This window comes from Vulpes vulpes, chromosome 7, assembly GCF_048418805.1.
Source record: "Vulpes vulpes isolate BD-2025 chromosome 7, VulVul3, whole genome shotgun sequence".
NCBI lineage: Eukaryota > Metazoa > Chordata > Mammalia > Carnivora > Canidae > Vulpes > Vulpes vulpes.
The window spans coordinates 86,450,588-86,468,778 of record NC_132786.1 but is presented as its reverse complement, the minus strand read 5'-3'; the positions used below and the strand labels follow the sequence as shown (position 1 = coordinate 86,468,778).

Genomic DNA, 18,191 nt, shown 5'->3' with positions numbered 1-18,191 from the left:
TTAAAAAGGTTCTATTTATTTTGTCTTCATTCCAACCCCTAAATATATATAGAATCCTAGGAGCAGAATAAATACAAAACACCTGGGGTATTTGATATAACTTATTTTTTTGTATATTTTTTTTATTGGAGTTCGATTTGCCAACATATAGTATAAAACCCAGTGCTCATCCCTTCAAGTGCCCCACTCTGTGCCTGTCACCCAGTCACCCCATCCCCCTGCCCACCTCCCCTTCTACCACCCTCTGTTCATTTCCTAGAGTTAGGAGTCTCTCATGTGATATAGCTTATTTATTGTTTATGTTGATAATAGAAAGGGTTTTATTGAATGTTTAATATGTGAAATGATCACGTCAGAATCATGAGGGAATTATATGAAAGAGTGGCTTTAAGACAGAGCAGACTAACACTGAGATCCCTCTGCACACCTATTAGAATGGCTGAAATCCGAAATACTGACAGCATGCTAATGAGTGTGTGGAGCAGAATGAACTCTAATTCATTGTTGATGGCAATGCAAAATGGAACAGTCACTTTGGAACATAGTTTTGAGGTTTCTTACAAAACTAAACTATAAGATCCGGCATTTGCAGTCCTTGGTATTTACCCAGAGGAATTGAAAACTTCTGTTTTTAACAAAAATCTGCACAAGAATACTTAGAGCAGGGTTATATCTAGCTGCCAAGACTTGGAAGAAACCAAGATGTCCTTCAGTAGCTGAATGGATAAATAAACTGTGGTCCTTCCAGACAAAGGGATATTATTGAGTCTAACAAGAAATGAGCTATGGAGCCGTGAAGAGACTTGGAAGAACCTTAAATGCATGTTAGTAAGTAAAGGAAGCCAATCTGGAAAGACTTTATACTACATGATTCCAACATAGAATCCAGAATAGACAGGACATTCTGGAAAGGCCAAAGCTATGGAGACAGTAAAAAGATCAGTGGTTGCTAGGGGTGTGGGAGGGGTAGAGAAATGAATAGGCAGCGTTCAGAGGATTTTTAGGACAGTGAAAATACTCTGTGTGATATTATTGTGGTGGATAGATGTCATTATACATTTGTCCAAGCCCCTAGAATGCACCAAGAGTGAAACTGTAAGGTGCACTATGGACTTTGGGTGATCCTGGTGTGCTGGTGTAGGTACTTCACTTGTAACAAGTGCAGCACCCTGGTGGGAGTGTTGAGAGTGGAGAGGCTTGCATGGCAGGGAGGGCAGCGGGTAGATGGGAAATTTATTTGTAAACCTGGAACAACTCTAAAAAAAACAAAAGAGCCAATAAGTAGCAAAAAATGCTAACCAGGACAGTATCTAAGTTGGAGGCTTCTCCAGGAAGCCCAGGAGGAAGGCTCATCACAGGGTGGCCAGAAGGTCTTCTGAAACATGAGACTGAGGCAGCAGACTGGAGTAAGAAATCTGCTGCCTGGCTCCTTCTAGGAAAGCCCTTTCTCCAGACTTGCTCTGAACTTGGAGCACAAATAAAAGAGCTGCCTGAAGGCACTCAGAGTTCATCAGGATGGCCTGCCTAGCTAAGGGCTGCCCTTTGGTGGCTCAGGAATGTCATCTTATACTAGGGGCAAGCCCCAGCTGATGAGAGACCCTTGAGACAACCTGTTGTCTCTTTTCTATTTTCTTTCTTTTCCTTCTATGGCCAAGTCTCAACCTTGTTTGACTCAACACAGTTCAAACACTAGACCATCCTTCTGGTTATCTAATAAGTCGGGGAGGGATTTGTGATTATGTGAAAATACAAAGAAAGATTGGGCTACAGCTTTCATACAGTTAAGGTACTTTAGACATTGAAGGTCTGTAAATCATTACATGATTCTGGTAGTAGTAGTCAAAATAGACACGTATCACAGGCAGAGCCCAAATGTGAGCATATTTGACAGGTCTGCAACTTAATTGCTTTTTAATGTCAGTCAAACAGATTCCACTTTGGTTTCTTGGCTAGGCTTCTATAGGCGTATTAAAATCCTATGAAGTTGAAAATATGAAACTTGTAAAATGTGTAAACAGCATAGCCCCTTTTCCCACCTTGCTATATAGTTAAGAAATTAAGAATCAAATTTCCATTTGGTGTCTTTCAAAAATAAGTGATGAGAATCTATTCTCTTTTAAGATTTTGTAATAGTCTAGTTATAGATTTTTTTACAAACAGCTTAATTTGCATACCAAATCAAAGGAGAAGATCCTGTAGTGTGTCATGCTTAGAGATATACATTTAGTCAGATAGACTTAACTAGGCATATGTTTGCTATGGCAGCCATAACAAAATGCCACAGACTGCAGGGTTTAAGTAATAGAAATTTATTTTCTCACACTTAGAACCAGAAGTCCCAGATCAGGGTATCTACAGGTTTGGTTTTCTTCTGAAGCTTCTGCTCTTTACTTGTGGTTGGCCATCTTCTTGCTGTGTCTTCACATGCCTCCCCTCAGTCTGTGTGTTGCCTGCGTTTTAATCACCCCTACAGGTTCCAGTCATACAGAGCTAGGGCTCACCCATATGACCTCATTTTACCTTAATTACCTCTCTAATGGCCTGTTTCCAAGTACAGTCACAATCTGAGGTGTATAGGGTTAGGTCTTCAACATAAGCATATTGGATGGACACAATTTAGCCTATAACACTAGGGGTTGCACTAAAGGTTCTTTTTTCAACTTGCACGGAAGACTCAATTTCTGGTTGTAGCAGAGTGATGACCTCTCCTCTGGGCACTGGGCCCAGCACTGTCCGTTCAGAGCTGGATAGAGGGTGAGGGGCCTCTTGGCCTCATGCCCCCTCACATTTGAAGTGAGATTGTTGAATTCCTGTCTTCAGTATTGCAAAGTACCTGACTCCTGTCAGGTACTGTATTTTAATGTATTTCATCCACTGCTATTTTCTGAATATATATATATTTTTTACCTTTGTTATTTGTTTTTTAAAGTAAGCTCTGTGCCCAATGTAGGGCTCAAACTCATGACCCTGAGATCAAGAGTCATGTGCTTCACTGAGCCAGCCAGGGACCTCCCTGTGATCTTTCTTTTTTGGGAGAGAGGAAAAAACGGGGAGGGGGAGAAAGGAAGGGTAGGAGGGAGAGAGACTCTCAAGCAGACTCCCCACTGAGTGCAGAGTTGATCCAGGGCTCGATCTCATGACCTTGAGAACCTAACCTGAGCTGAAATCAGGAGTTGGACACTTAACCAGCTGAGCCACCCAGGTATCCCCCACCGTGATCTTTATACAGGACAGTAATACCTATACTACATACAAATTATTTTCATGTCTCCATGTAGCATTGAGTTAGTAAGAGATTAAATCGAAAATATCTTAAAGCTTAGATGTCAAGCTTAAGAAATCTTTGTTTTTCAGTTTATCTAAATATCAAATACTGTCATCACTCGCACATTCATTTTATATGCAGTGTGCATCATTAGGCATTTACTAGTGTAGACTTTTTTTATAGGTACAATTTTATTTGTATCCAAATAATCAAAATAATGTATTTGGGTTTTAGTTTAAAAAAGCCATATTCCATAACTTCATATTAATCTATTTTTGACACATGTAAGCACACATTTTAGAATGTCAGTGTGCAATTAGATATTCTTAGCACATGTCATTTGTGAAAAGCACTTTAAATCTAAGTACATTCAATTGAGCATAATTAAAATATCAAGATACACATTCTTCATATACATTTTGCCACTTAATTTTTTAAGTAGCTATAAGTATCTACCATGTGAATTCAAATTAAAAGGAGGTGATTAAATACAGTTATATTTAATGCTTTTAGTTTGAAATCTAGCAGGAATTGCACTACGTTAAAAAAAAAATACACCACTATGTTTTCTGTGGACAGCAGATTGATGACAGGATTGATTTTTTTTTTTTTTCAAACGCAAGACTGTTAATAGTTTCTGAATATGCTCAAGACTGTTGCCTAGAATGGCTTGTGAGGGTGCAGATCATATGAAAGCATGTTTTTTCATCTTGTGAGTTCTTTTGATTTGACTCTCCAGGTCCCAAGAAAGAATGTTTGAGAATATTAGCTGAGTTAGGAAAGAAGCTTTAGAGAAAGGCTTGTTCAATTCCTGATGGGTGAAAGAAGGTGGATCCTGGGGAATTTTGAACATGAGCTCCTGAACCAATGTTTTAGGTAATGTTTCAGCTCTGGCTCTTTTCTGTAGCTTGATAATAAGCAGATAGCCTGGGCAAGTCATTTTTAAGGCATATAACTTTAAAACCTACTTGTTCACAATTATTGGACCTAAACTACGTTAGGATCACTTTATGTGAAGGTCACTGTCCTTGGAGTACTTGGAGAAATGGGGCAGTGCAGTAGGGTCCTAAAGTATGTTGCCTCTCTAAATATTTGATTGCTCGAAGTTTTTTTAAAGAGTATATGCATCACTTCCCACAATAAAATTACCTATGCCGCATCAGAAGTGTTAACAACGAACATCATCATTACATAACATTTGACAAGAGGAATTTAGGTGACAAAATTGTGAGCGGGAAGAAGAAATCAAGCTTATAGTAGCATCAGGTCAGTGAGCAGAAACAGTGATGGAAGCCACGTTTCAGGTTCTTTGCAGACTCTCCAACCCATATCAGAGAGGAGGTATTAGAGGGAAAAAAACCTGTAATTTTACTTTGAGCCATGAGGAGTGTGTCATATGAAAAATTAGAGCATTTGGAAATGATGATGCTTTGTGTCGATAGAGCCCTGTTCATTTGAGAGGCTTCGTGCTTGGGCTTCATGCTGACATAGTTGTAGGGACAGTCCCATGTCCCTTCCTTGTTCCTCTCAGCCCTCCTGGATGCAAAGGTGAATTATGAAGATCATGAATCATAGACAGGAATCACAACCACTAAAACTGTCCCGGAGACACGAGCTTTGATTTACATCGGTAGCGAAAGGGGCATCCGACACATGCTTGGGACAGTCTTAAAGGTCTAAAACAAGTTGATCTTGGATGGGAAGGGCATTTGTGTTGCTTTCCTCATAGCAGTCTTGCTACCTGGTCAGAAGAATGCGCACTGTGCCTCTTTTTCAGCAGTGGGGAACTTTTGTGCTACGCCCAACCTAGCCTCTGTCTCCGTTCCTTTTGTGACCCATGGTGCTCATTTCCATAATAATTTGCTAGTGTTGGGGCCAGTCCACACCTGAATGTAAGTGCAGAAACCAGTCCCATCGACAGAGTATGGTGAATGCTGTGCTAGTTATCTAGCCATTGCCATTTAACCAGCACCCATAACAGGACAGGATTAACCATTTTTCAGTAACAAGTATTTTAGAATTAGAAGGACTCTCCAGCTCCTACATTTTATTTAGAACCTGCTCTCCTCCTACCACACATGCACAGGAAGGTGCCATCTGCAAGGGTAACCCTAGTGTTTAGAGTTACGTTTGGGGACAGGCCTCAATGGTCTTCAGCCGTCCTCTCTCATAGTCTCTCATAGTCTCCTGCATGCCACGTGCAAGCAACTGGTCGGTCCTGCTGTGCTGCCAGGATATGCAGTGATAAGTAGTGTGTGTGTGTCTGACTTCCAGCAGGTCTGCTTTGAATACAGGCTGCACCTCACTAGCTTTGTGATCCCTGGCAGGTTACATAAGTTCCTTCATTCACCCTTTCAGTTTTATTTTGCTCACTTATAGAACTGGCATAATATTACCCTCCTTATATTATGAGGATGGGCCAAAAGGGAGAATTCTTACAAAGCTCTTAGCATAATGCTGGTACCTAGTAAGCACCCAATAAATGCTAGTGGATGATAATGTTGATCTCATCATAATTATCATTCTTATTAAAATTTCACTGTACAGATGTGGTGCTGGGTCTCTGCCCTGTAAGTGTGGCAGGCCCTTGTCACCGTGCCTTTGCGCCATTCTCTGCCTGGACTAGCTAAATCCTAATTGCACACAGTCACCAGCTGATGTGTTATTTTCTTATATGCCGTACCACCTCCCCACATTATCCCACCCAGCAGAAATCTTGCCCTCCTTTGAATTGCCATGGCAATTTGTCTGGACCTTAGCTCTTCTTGTATATTATAATTACCTTTTTCCATGTGCCTTTTTTTTTTTCCTGTTCATAAGGCATGTATTAATTGGAACCAGTAGAAAATCCTTTGCTTGCTGGCTGTGTAGCTGTGTGGAAATGCTGTATAAGCTTGCTAGCTCTATCACGACAGGGTACCACAGACTGGGTGACTTAAACAACATGAATTTATTTTCTCACATTTGTGAAGGCTAGAAGTCCAAGCTGTCAGCGGGGTTGGTTTCTCTCAAGGCCTCTCTCCTTGGCTTGATGATGGCTGCCTTCTCACTGTGTCCGCTCCTGGTCCTTCTCTGTGCACATTTGTGTCCATATCTCAGTTGCCTCTTACTGAGGTAGGACAGCAGTTATATTAGAGTGAGGTCCACCCATATGACCTTGTCTTAGCTTAACTTCCTTTGTAAAGGCCCTAACTACAGTCTCCCTCTGAGCTACTGAGGGTTTTTACTTCAGTAGAGGAGTGTTGTTGGAACACAATTCAGCCCTTAACAGTTTCTTTTATCTTTTATGCCTCAATTTTCTCTTATGTAAAATCTGGAAAAAATCCCTGAGTGGGCCGAAGCTAGGTAACACATGCACAGCAACACCTCAGTAGCCAATGATGGGTGCTTCATGAATATTTATTACTTCACTCCTATTTCAAGCTCCTTGAGAACAGGAGTGCTTTCTCACTCACCTTGTGTCCTTAGAGTTCTTAGGACAAACTTTGAGCACGATTGCTTATAAATATGCGGTGAATATTTATGATGTGAATGAGTCTGCCGTGAATACATGTGTTTCTTTTTAGATGGATCCACATGCTTGGTAGCAACTTAAGGTTTCAGTAAGAAGGAGCATGCAAGGAAACCTGTAGACAAGTCACTGTGCACACAGTAAATATAATGTGCACACAGAGCCAGTTCCAGTATAGAAAATCTTCACCTGTTCTATTTGCCACAGACTCCGGAAAGTCAAAGGGAAGTATTTGTTGACAAAATTCCACAGGCACACACAGCAGCGTCTTTACACAGCCAGGTCTCTCAAGTGGTGAGGGCCACAAAGACATCATATACAATAGGTGTTCCTGTTGGCGGTCCTCAGATTCAGCTCTCTTTCATCTCACAGAGGAGGGACAGGGGTGAGGCACTGTGAATGGACAATAGGCCGGGAGCCGGGGGAGCAACAGCCGGCGTGCCGCTCAGTGATCAAGTCATGGCGATGCTCAGACACTGTGCGTCTGATGATAAGCATCGTCTCTTGGTGCCTTGGAGTCTCTCATTTCCTTCTAGCTTAACTCCAAAGGACCGATTCATCTTCAGAACCTCTGTAATGTGCCACTTTGAGTCTGTAAGCTCTTTCTTTCTGAGCCCAACCAGAGGCAAGGAACACATCACTTCTTCTCAGTATCCCTACACTTTCTTTCCACTGTGTCTGTTCCCTGCAGCAATCTGAAGTGGATTTGACTTTTGCATCGTCCTTAGTGATTAGAATTCACTCTGCTGTGCTAAAAGAATTGGTATCTATTGATTGGCTTGGAGTCAGAGAATTGAGTATTAAGTTCTTATTTTGTATATAACGTGAACTCTTACAAGTATGGGGGATACAGATAAGAGATGGGAGAACAGATAAGACAGCAATTCTGTACCTAACAATTGTACCTTTAACAATGGCACCACTTGGATATGTATAAAAAGTTTGTTGTGAGGTCACATGTAAAACATAAAATTTGCTCTCTGAAACAAAGTGGAGAACTGGAATTAGAAATCATAGCTATAAGTAAACCTGTCAAGCAGCCTCTCAGAATTCAAAGGGATCGTGGAGGTGACACAGTGAAGTGATTCTCAACTCTCACTGCACATCTTTATCACATAGGAACAGTTTTTGAAAGGGCAGTTGCAGAATTTCTTATTTGTCTGGAATAGGATTTCTAAGTCACTACTTTTCAAAACTCTGCGAGTGACTGTAACATGCAGCCAGGGAGGAGACCCACACATTAGGAGACCTGAAGAGAAACGTGTTTGGAGTCACTACTGTATTTCAAGCACCGTGCTGGCTGCAGTCCATTCGTCATCTCTTTGAGCCTCGTATTAAGTGAGGTGGTTTGATGACTAGGGACTGGGACTCAGTCTGCACAGGGGATGCACAGCTGCCTCCCCACCCACTGTTGATAGTATCTGACGAGTATGCTTTGCTTTCCTGTGCTATTCTCCAAGATCAATGTACACAGACTGGTTTCCATCTGCCCCTAATAGAGATGGCTCTTACCCACTTTTGAGCTTTTACAAATCAGCCTCAGACTGATTCCAACTCAGCAAATCTTCCTCAGCAGTTCTGCTCCGATAAAATGATTTTTTAAATACTTAATTTTTATTCATTTCTGCAACTCAAGAGCTTGGGTCAAGAAGCACCAACACAGTCCTCACCATGCCATTGGTGCTGTTGCTAAGCCAGATCCATTTCCTCTCTTCCATTGGCCAACCTTAACTCCTTTCATGTCTTGTGGAACAGTTCAGGTGCAAACCCACCCAGTACTAAAGGACCATAGACAGGCTGCAGGTTGGCCTTCCTGCCTACCTGCCAGTCATGGCAGTGTGGGAGCAAAGCATGGCCACAGAGAAGAGGGAGCCACATGTTTGGGTGGACCAGAAGAACACACTGGCCTCTGGGCATGTCCCCTCACGCTCTCCTTCCCACTTTACAAGGGCCTTTCTTGGGCCTTTTCTTGACTCCAACCTAGGGGTTTTTTTCTACCAGGATTGTTTGGCCCACTTCCTGACAGTCACCTAGGAGAGCCAAAGGTGATGGGTGAAACCAGGAAGTAAGGAGGGGTGGTGAGTGTGGCAGTCAAGACACCAGACAGTCCTGCTGCCTTCTAAACAGTTGCAATGTGTGGAGAGAGGGGAAAACTTGGTCTGTTTTTAAGGACAAGTGGGTCTTAAGATACCAAGTTGGTAAAAATTGTAAAGCAGTTTGATTTATAGAGAATTAATGTGTGAACATATTTCTTTGCCTTTTTTTGGTTAATATTGGCTATGTATATTAGATAAGTTATGTAGAGGTATTTGTTTTTTCTTTATAGAAGTAATATATGATCTATATAGAAGAAATAAAAAATATAGCAGAAAAGAAAATAAACCACTTGTAATCTTACCACCTCAAAAACACTACACTGGTGTATTCTCTACACAATGGTAAGAGATAATGGGGGGAAAGCTGTACATACATTTAAGCATGAGAGTTTTTATTTCCCAGTGTATATATTGAACATTTTCCACAATATTTTTATTAGCAGTATAGCATCTCATTGCATGACATACTAAGATTCATATAATTCTTCCTTTTGTGTTGGATATTTACGTTGTGTCTAATTTTTTCCTCCTGGTGTTATAAATTATACTTCCCAGATCATCCTTGTAGCCAATGTTGATTAGTACTGGCCATTCTGTGAGGGCACATACATTGGTTAGTGGTGTCAGAGGATCTAGCAAGAAGTTTTGGACAGTATTCATCCAGATTAAGCTTGTTGTTACCATGATGGTACCTTCTGAGTTATAAAATAGCAGCACCATGTCTGTGGTCTCATGTGGTAACATCACTCTGTAATAAAGATTTTTAACTATACTCTGCATCAACCTTAGTTTGGATAAAATTTTAGTATATTTGTGACAAGGAATAACAAGTTCAAGTACCATGAGAAACTATGTAATTGCTTATAATAAAAATATGAGCTTAGCTTCAAAATAACTAGCTTAAAATTTCCCTTATAGTCCGCTTTAAAGATTTCCACTGTTGATCTTGATGGTGGGGTACCCAGCCGCTGCTGGAATGAAATAACACACATTGCTCAAAGTTTGGGCCATATTCGTTTAATGCATATTTTTACTACTTGGACATTTATCTTATATGAAAAGAGCAATCTATACACAGGTAATGCATAAATAAAATTATAAGGATATGTGACTCCATAAAATGGTGTTTGATGATGGACCTGATTTTTTAAGGGAAGAAACAATAGCTTTCATCTAAGTTTATATGTTTTCTGGCAATTCTTGAATCACTGCTAGAAGTCCATCATGGGGGGGGGGGGAGCCTTTGTCCTCGCTGTCTCCTAGTCTGACAAGCAGGTGCCTCTTTATTTGGATATTTTTTAATTTTCATTTTATTGTTGCTTTTGTGCCCTTGGCTTTGAGTCCTGTGACGGCAGCTGTGCTTCAGAGCATCTTTGTCATTCCCATGCGAGGACTTTGGGGAGGCAGGAGACATCTGTCTCTGCCCTTTTCCCTCTTTCAGCCTCTGAGTGAGGGAAATAGGACATTGGTACTCAAAGCCTCCTTGGCTGTAACTGTATTTTGATTCAAACTTGTCACTGTCTTGACTGAAACTACAGTCTCTTGAAGATAGAATATTCTGAGCTCCGTGGAGGATAATCCCTCCCCTCTTCCTGACCCTTCCCCTCCTTTGGTCCTAAGTCTTTACTTTTTCTCTCTTTTAGGCAGGAGGCTCCCAGGTGATTTTCACAAATCCTTTGGAAATCGTCAAGATCCGTTTGCAAGTGGCTGGAGAGATCACCACTGGTCCCCGAGTCAGTGCCCTGTCTGTTGTAAGGGACCTGGGGTTCTTTGGGATCTACAAGGTAACTTCCCTTTTAGTTATTTATTTGATTCTGGGTTCACTTACTAAATTATGGAATGGAGTAAACTATGTAAATAAACTTCTCATTATCGGAGAAGGACAAACATTATATGTTCTCATTTATTTGGGGAATATAAATAATAGTGAAAGAGAATAGAAGGGAAGGGAGAAGAAATGGGTAGGAAATATCAGAAAGGGAGACAGAACATAAAGACTCCTAACTCTGGGAAACGACCTAGGGGTGGTGGAAGGGGAGGAGGGCGGGGGGTGGGGGTGAATGGGTGACGGGCACTGAGGGGAGCACTTGACGGGATGAGCATTGGGTGTTATTCTGTATGTTGGCAAATTGAACACCAATAAAAAATAAATTTATTATTAAAAAAATAAACTTCTCATTAGCATGAAATTGATTCCTCATGTTCCTCACGGTTAGTAGTACCTAAAGATGTTCTTCTGGGACCCATAGAGTCACCTTCATGGCCATTGTCAGAAAGCCATGCTTGAAATACACTAATCATGGATTAACTGTGATATGAGTGATGCCCAGCCATGTAGTTCTTTGGAGCAACAGTGGCTGGAACTTTATTTGGGTTTGTTATTAGTACAAAAACCTAATTCTCAGTGCTGCCCTCTGTGAAGGACAGATGCAAGGATCAATACCAGGGTACTGTTTTCTGGATAGACTGAGGAAAAGGAAAAGCCTGTACCAGATGGAGAATTTATTTTCTGATCCTGTACATTCTGGCCCTGTCCATATGTATGCTTGTCATAATTATTTTGAATCTTAAACCATTTTTCCTTTTTAAAAAAATTTTTTAAACCATTTTTCATTTAGAAAGCAGTTTTCCAGAATAATTGCAAAACTAACCTTAGAGAAAATTCTGGAAATGTGTTATTTATAGTCCTCTACCAAAAAGTCAAATTGGAATATGAGAATTAGCTTCATATATGCCCAGCCATAAGGCTTTATCAACCATAAGTTGTTTACCATTTTTCAATAAGAAGGTTAAAAAAATTTTTTTCACAGCCAACTTGACTAAGTAAACCTTTAGAGATAAATAAACCTGAAGTTAGATGTTTACTTAAAATAGGTTTCATTTATTTCCCCATAAATATATAAAATCCCATCATATAAAATTGGTATTACTCTTTTCTGTACACACATATCAAATATTTTATTCAGACTCTTCATAAGAGTTTTGAATCAGTGTTTTGATCACCACTTTTTGAATCAGCCATTCACAAGTCTTGGAGAGTACATTGTGTTCATTTTTATCCCACGCTGGCAAGGTGAAGCACTTTTGGACTCCATGTGCAGTATTGTCCCTGGAAACTTTATCCCACAGACACTTAACATTAGTACAGTTGTTTCTTTTTTCCTATTCCCAGTTCATCCTGAAAGGACATCCCTGGTCCCATAATGTAACAACCTATATTGCTTTTGAGAGCAAACTTTAAATGCCTTGTTTTGACATCCAGCACAGCATCTGTGAGATCCTACCCCCAGGAATATTTTTTTAACCTTTTTTTTTAAGTCAAGTTTTTGCAGGCAATCTTGGTAAACATCTAGTGTTAGTAATAATTGAGGTTGTTTCAGATGAATCTGCCCTTCCCCAGATGCCACTCTGTACTTCTCAAGGTGAAGTGATTGGAAAAGTATCCCGTGATCCGAGACTCTGTTAGAATTGAATATAATGCGACACCTTCTTTTCTGGGGTTCATTCCAGGGGGAAGAACTTCCCTTATATTTAAGCAGATGTGGTGTTTAGGAATAAACACGCCGGTTTTTTAAGTAGCACTACAGATTCGCCATGTGTGATTGTGCCTAGAGCACACTGTTTTAGAGCTGTTTCGGTTCCCAGATTATTATCCAGCTGCACAAGGACTAGCCATATTGTCACGAAGCATAGCATTGATAAATCTGAAGAAAAATCATCTTCTTTTCTAAATTTTTAGGCTCTTTGCAGACTGTAACACAATGAGGCAGCATGTCATTCTGACAAGATGCCAGGCAGTCTTTCAGCGGGCTGTCTGGTGAAAAGCACTTAGGTACTATGGCAATGACTGCTATCGAAATGTCTCGAAAGATAAAATGGTAAAAACTTGTTTGCTGACACAGAAACGGAGACTGTTAAACTACCTGCAAATGATAGGAGACTGAGAGCCCTTTCCATCTTCACAGCATTTCAAAACCCAAATCCCCTGTAACACCCCTTAGGAGAAGTCAGGCTCCTGCTTTCACAGTTAGAACAGAGGCCAGGCCGCTGAGGGATGGTATCTGTGCTGACACTGAGGCTCAGAAGTTGCTTTTGAAAGTTCCACTTTTATGCTACAATTGCTTTCCTGAAATGAGCAGGACCGCTCAAGTTTGAGCAAGAGACCTCTCCTATATAAAGTTAGTTTAATTACTAGCCTGGTGGTTTAATCTAGTTCAGAGGCATTCCACAGGGCTTGCTGCCGCCTTACAAAAAGCCTTACAAAATGCCGCTTTTGGTGTATTGGTAATTACCAAGTGAGGTCACTAACACTTTGGGCTTCTGGAAACTTGGTTTCCATTCAAGAGACTGACTTGGCAGTCTCCTCCTTTCTGCGGGTCATTGGTGTCATCGGCTGCATTGGCCGAGACTGAGTCTAGACCTCCCTCACTTAGCAGAGTTCACCTCTCCACTGAGTCTGCGCCTCCTGTATTACCGCCCTGACAGTGTGTGTCCCAGCTCCCAGCCTCAGGTGTTGTTTCTTGGGAATATCTCTCCTCCTCTGGGCTGGCTCACCTCACCCACCCCCACCCCTACCCCCACCCCCCCCATCAGAGGTCATAGCAATTCAAGATCCATCCCTGTCAGGCATTTCTGTATGGTTTAATGTGATTTTATTTCAGGATAGCGCTTTTCATTGATAAAAGTTTTCTGTTTCTAGTCTTAGTTGAGTAGAAAAATGCAAATGACCTGGAGTGACCTAATACTTTAGAACTTAGTATGTGTCCCTGCCGGTGGATCTTTAAAGAGAGAACTACCATCCTGGCTGACTGGTAATCTGCCTTGTCCTTCCCTTGGGTCTTTTGTTGGCTGTTGTTAACATGACAATGTGGGACCCAGGAGGGGAGCTTGCTGAGTGGCTCTGCCGGTGTGGTTAGGCCTGCTGTTTAACCTCACCAAAATTGGACTTAACCTGTCTTTCTATTTTTCTCCTGAATTGACTTGCAAAATACCCAACTATTCTGTGACTTCTCAGTAAATGGTAATTAGAATATTTGCTTTAGAAATACATTTACACCTCAAAAAAAAAAGTGGATGTGGTAAACCTTTCACATTCCTGAGGTCAGAAATAGTTTAAAGCAGATATAGTGAACTCTGCAAACAAAGCCCCCCTCTTTTGGTAATGTTGAGAGAGACTGAGTCGGTGTGCAGCCCAGGTAGGTGATTGAAGTCAAGGCAGGATAATTGACTGCCACTGAAAGAGCTATTTGATTATAATGTGGCTTTATTTATTTTTTTACACAAAACTTGCAACATGTACTACTTTTCTAAAGAATATATGAGGTTGCATTTCCCTATCCCTACATAAATTTTATTTTACTCTGTAAGCCCCTGAAGCATTAGTAAAATAAACTCTGTTATAGAAAAGAAAGTGGTATATGTCTTTTGAATGGTACCTTTTCCATGGGAGCCAACGGAGAGCTTTGATTACACTGTAGGAAGGGAGGGAAACAACATCATTTCACATTAAATGGCAGCACAGCTGATAGAGGCTAAAAAGATGCTTCCTTAATCAGTGGACCAGTTCACGTCTCGTTTTGAGGACAACAACACAGTCACAGAAATGGTGACAGCCAGGACAGCAAGCATTGTCAAAAATTGCTTTCAGATTGTGTAATCACAAATTAACACATTGGTTCTCCTCTGGAAGGTGGTCACTTAGGGACATGGGCTGTATCTAGTGTGTTCTAACCAAAGGCATTTGTTCCATTGCATTTAACAGTGCTCAGATACATGTTTCATCCACATGCATGCATGTCGTGTACGTGTGTTCATTCATGGAGTGTGTATAAGTGAGCCATTGGAGCTAACTTCTGTCCATAAAACCAGAAAGCAAGTAATAATATATTGGGTACATTCTTTTTTATTCTGCTAGTAGTCTCAAAGAGATGTTTGTGTGTTTTAAAAGTTAAAATACAAGTTTATGTTTCAAAAAATCAAATAATTCACAAAGGTATGTGAAAAAGTAAGATTCTCTCTCTACGGTTTCCTTTTCTCTTCGGAAGATAATCACTCTTTGTTTCTTATATATCCTTAAGAAAAGAAAGCCTTTCTGTTTACATCAATATTTACCTCTCTTCTCCCTTCCTCTTTTTCTCTCTGTATATCACAAATTGTATCAATATCAATGTTGTGTGTCTGTGTGTTTTAACACAAATAGAATATTTCTAAATATATATCTTTTTTTTTTTAAGATTTTATTTATTCATCCATGAGAGACACCAAGAGAGAGGCAGAGACACAGGCAGAGGGAGAAGCAGGCTCCACGCAGGGAGCCTAATGCGGGACCCATCCCGGGTCTCCAGGATTATGCCCTGGGCTGAAGGCAGCACTAAACCGCTGAGCCACCCGGGCTGCCCCACCCCCCCTTTTTTAATTGAACTATAGTTGGCATACAATGTTACATGAGTTTCAAGTGCATACAATATACTTTAAAGCTTTTTCCTCTTTTAATAGCTGTGTAAAATTTTTTTCTTGAGTTTTTCTAAGCAGTTTCCTGTTGTTGGGTGTTTGTATTGTTTCCAGTTTGGGGATATTATAAGCAATGACAAAGTGAATATCCCTGCAATATATCTTGACCTACTTTTGTAAGTATATACAAATGATAAATTCCTAGCAATGAAGATGTTTAGGTCAAGGGGCATGTGCATTATTTTAGTGTTAATAGATTTTGTCAAGTTATATCAGTTTATCGATTTGAGCTTGAGAACATATGAGTATATAATAATTACTCAATTTAGCAGCTTTTAAATATTTCTATTTTTATGAGTTCATGGCCCCACCTGAAGAAAACAGTTGTCCTGTCATTACTTGGAGGACAATCGCTTTGTGTGAATTTTCTAACACCAAGGACCATTACATGGTTTTGCAGCCACCATGGTCATAGTTCTCACTCTCTTACTTCTCCCACGTTTTATCTTTGCTCTGGGCCTCTGTGAAAGCCTCCTCATGGGTTTATTCCTTTTGATTCTTGACTCTGCTAAATCTATTGTCCCTAGAGTTGATCTGTTTAAAATGTAAATCAGATTAGTTGATTGTGAATACACTCAACACACTTCTAATGAAAGCTGATTGTTCTGATAGGTTAGGATGTGGCTGTGAAGAGTCACATCCCTGCTCAGGGTTAGGTGGGTAGAAAAAGTCAGCCATCAAGAAAATAAATCTGGTGGGAGGTGGGGGGGATGGGCACAGGGGCAAAGGGAAGTGGGAAGTACACCTTCCAGTTACAGAATGAGTCAGCCCCAGGGATAAAAAGCACAGCGTAGGAAATAGAGGTGGTGGTATTTTAACAGTGTTGTCTGGTGACAGCTGGCAGCTACACTTGTAAGCACAACACATAGAGATTTTGAATCACTATGTTGTACGCCTGAAACTAGTGTAACGTTGTGTCAGCTATACTCAAACAGAGATAACAATAAAAAAAACCCAAGTCTGATACCAGGTACTGCTAAGAACCTTGAAGAAAAGGAGGCAGGTGAGAGTGTGTAGAAGGGCCAAGGCAAGATAGGATTGGGAGGGAGGTGGCATTTTAATAGGGTCAACACGGAAGCCTCTCACATGAGATGATGCTTGAGCAGAAACAAGAGGAAATGAGAAGTAAGCGTACCCTTCAGAAACCATGTCTCCCTGCTGAAAAACCATCCAACAGCTTCCTGCTGCACTTAGGATAGAATCCCTGTGGCCCTATGTATCTCCTCTACCCTCCATTTTGTACCATACTCTGCTAGCTACACTGGCTGCTTTTCTTTCATTCAGATATTCCAAGTTCACCCCCTGTTGCTTTTCTGTCTGCCTAAAGGTTCTTCCCTTCACATCTTAGGTCAGCAGAGGATTGCTCAGAAAAGACAGCCGGGTCACTCCCTGTGCCAGGGTCTTCTTCCAGTTCTGTCCAGAGCACCCGGCAGCATCTGCTGGTTATATATGTGGGTGTGTGTGTGAGACCTACCTTATTCACTGCTGCTTTTAACAGTTTCTGCACATAAACAGACATTTGATAAATATTTGTTGAGCAAATGAATGGCAAGCAAAAGCCAGGTGTCTCCAAGTTATAAATAAGGATATTAGAGCACAGAAAGTCAGTGAATTGACAAGTAATGACCAAAGATTATGATACTGAATGTAAAGAAAGCAGCTAATTATTCAAGAACTTGCTTTGTCATTTCTGGAGGCATCCATTCCTTCATCCAGCAAGCTCTGCCCTGGGCCCTGGGGATATAAACATAAATTTTTAAAAATGCATGGTTTTATAAGAAGTTTACCATCTCATTGGGACAGTCAGGTCAAAAGATGTTTGGAATACAGCGTGGCTGGGAAGGGCTGTCAGGGACATAGACAGGGCTCTAGGGGAGGTAGGGTTGACTTGGTGGCAAGGTCAAGAAGGATTTCTGAAGTGGGGGATGTAGCCTTAAAGAATGAGTCATTATTTACCAGTAGAAGGCAAAGACAAATGGCATGATGAGGTTTGTGTTTGAAGAAGGGTAATTCAGTTTCAGTGTGGACAGTGCTGCATAGGAGGTCCAGACTGAAGGCTGGGTGCTTGGCTTGTTAGGTGGATCTTGGTGGTGGATTGCAGGGAAGAGGGGTGGAATTAACCTAATGTGGGGTTTGATGTTGGAGAGAGAGGGGATATATGTGGATTAGGGTTTTGTTTTGTTTTGTTTTTTTAATCAGTTTAAAATCTATGTTTGGTTTAAACATGTATTTTGTATCACTTTTTTATCTACAGTGAGAGGGGATACATATATATATTTTAAAGATTTTATTTATTCATTCATCAGAGACACAGAGAGGGAAACACATAGGCAGAGGGAGAAGCAGGTTCCCTGTGGGGAGCCTGATGCGGGACTGGGTCCCAGGCCCCCGGGACCATGACCTGAGCCAAAGGCAGACACTCAACCACTGAGCCACCTAGATGCCCCAGAGGGGATATATTTGAAAGATGTTTGATAGTCTCACAAAGTCTTAGAAAGTGTGGCAGGGTGAAAAGTAAAGAAGATTAAAAGATGGCTCCCAGGTTTTTGGCTTGAGCAACATGGATAGATGGCAATATCATACATTTTAGAAATTTTTAATATATAAGAAGCTGCAGAAACTTTACAAGACCATCTACCTGGTGTTACCTTTCTAATTGAGAAGAGAATTTAACTTGATAACTTAGTAGGTAGGGATGGGGTGAAGGCTGACACTGTCTCCTGACTCCTCTGTGTGGCGTTTGCCCTAATCTCAGTTTGCCTTACTAAGCATAGGACCAGAGACTTATCAGAGGGCTGGGGACCAGGAA

General features: G+C 40.9%; 1 protein-coding gene across 4 annotated transcripts in view; it reads left to right on the top strand.

Annotated features, from left to right (window-relative positions):
• Positions 1-18,191, top strand: part of SLC25A13 (solute carrier family 25 member 13) — a 184,597-nt gene that overhangs the window by 138,826 nt on the left and 27,580 nt on the right. For all 4 annotated transcript variants that reach the window (XM_026003803.2, XM_026003802.2, XM_072764347.1 and 1 more), the window contains one exon: positions 10,516-10,656. In XM_026003803.2, the coding sequence (XP_025859588.1) occupies positions 10,516-10,656 (141 nt within the window). The remainder of the gene's footprint in view (positions 1-10,515; positions 10,657-18,191) is intronic.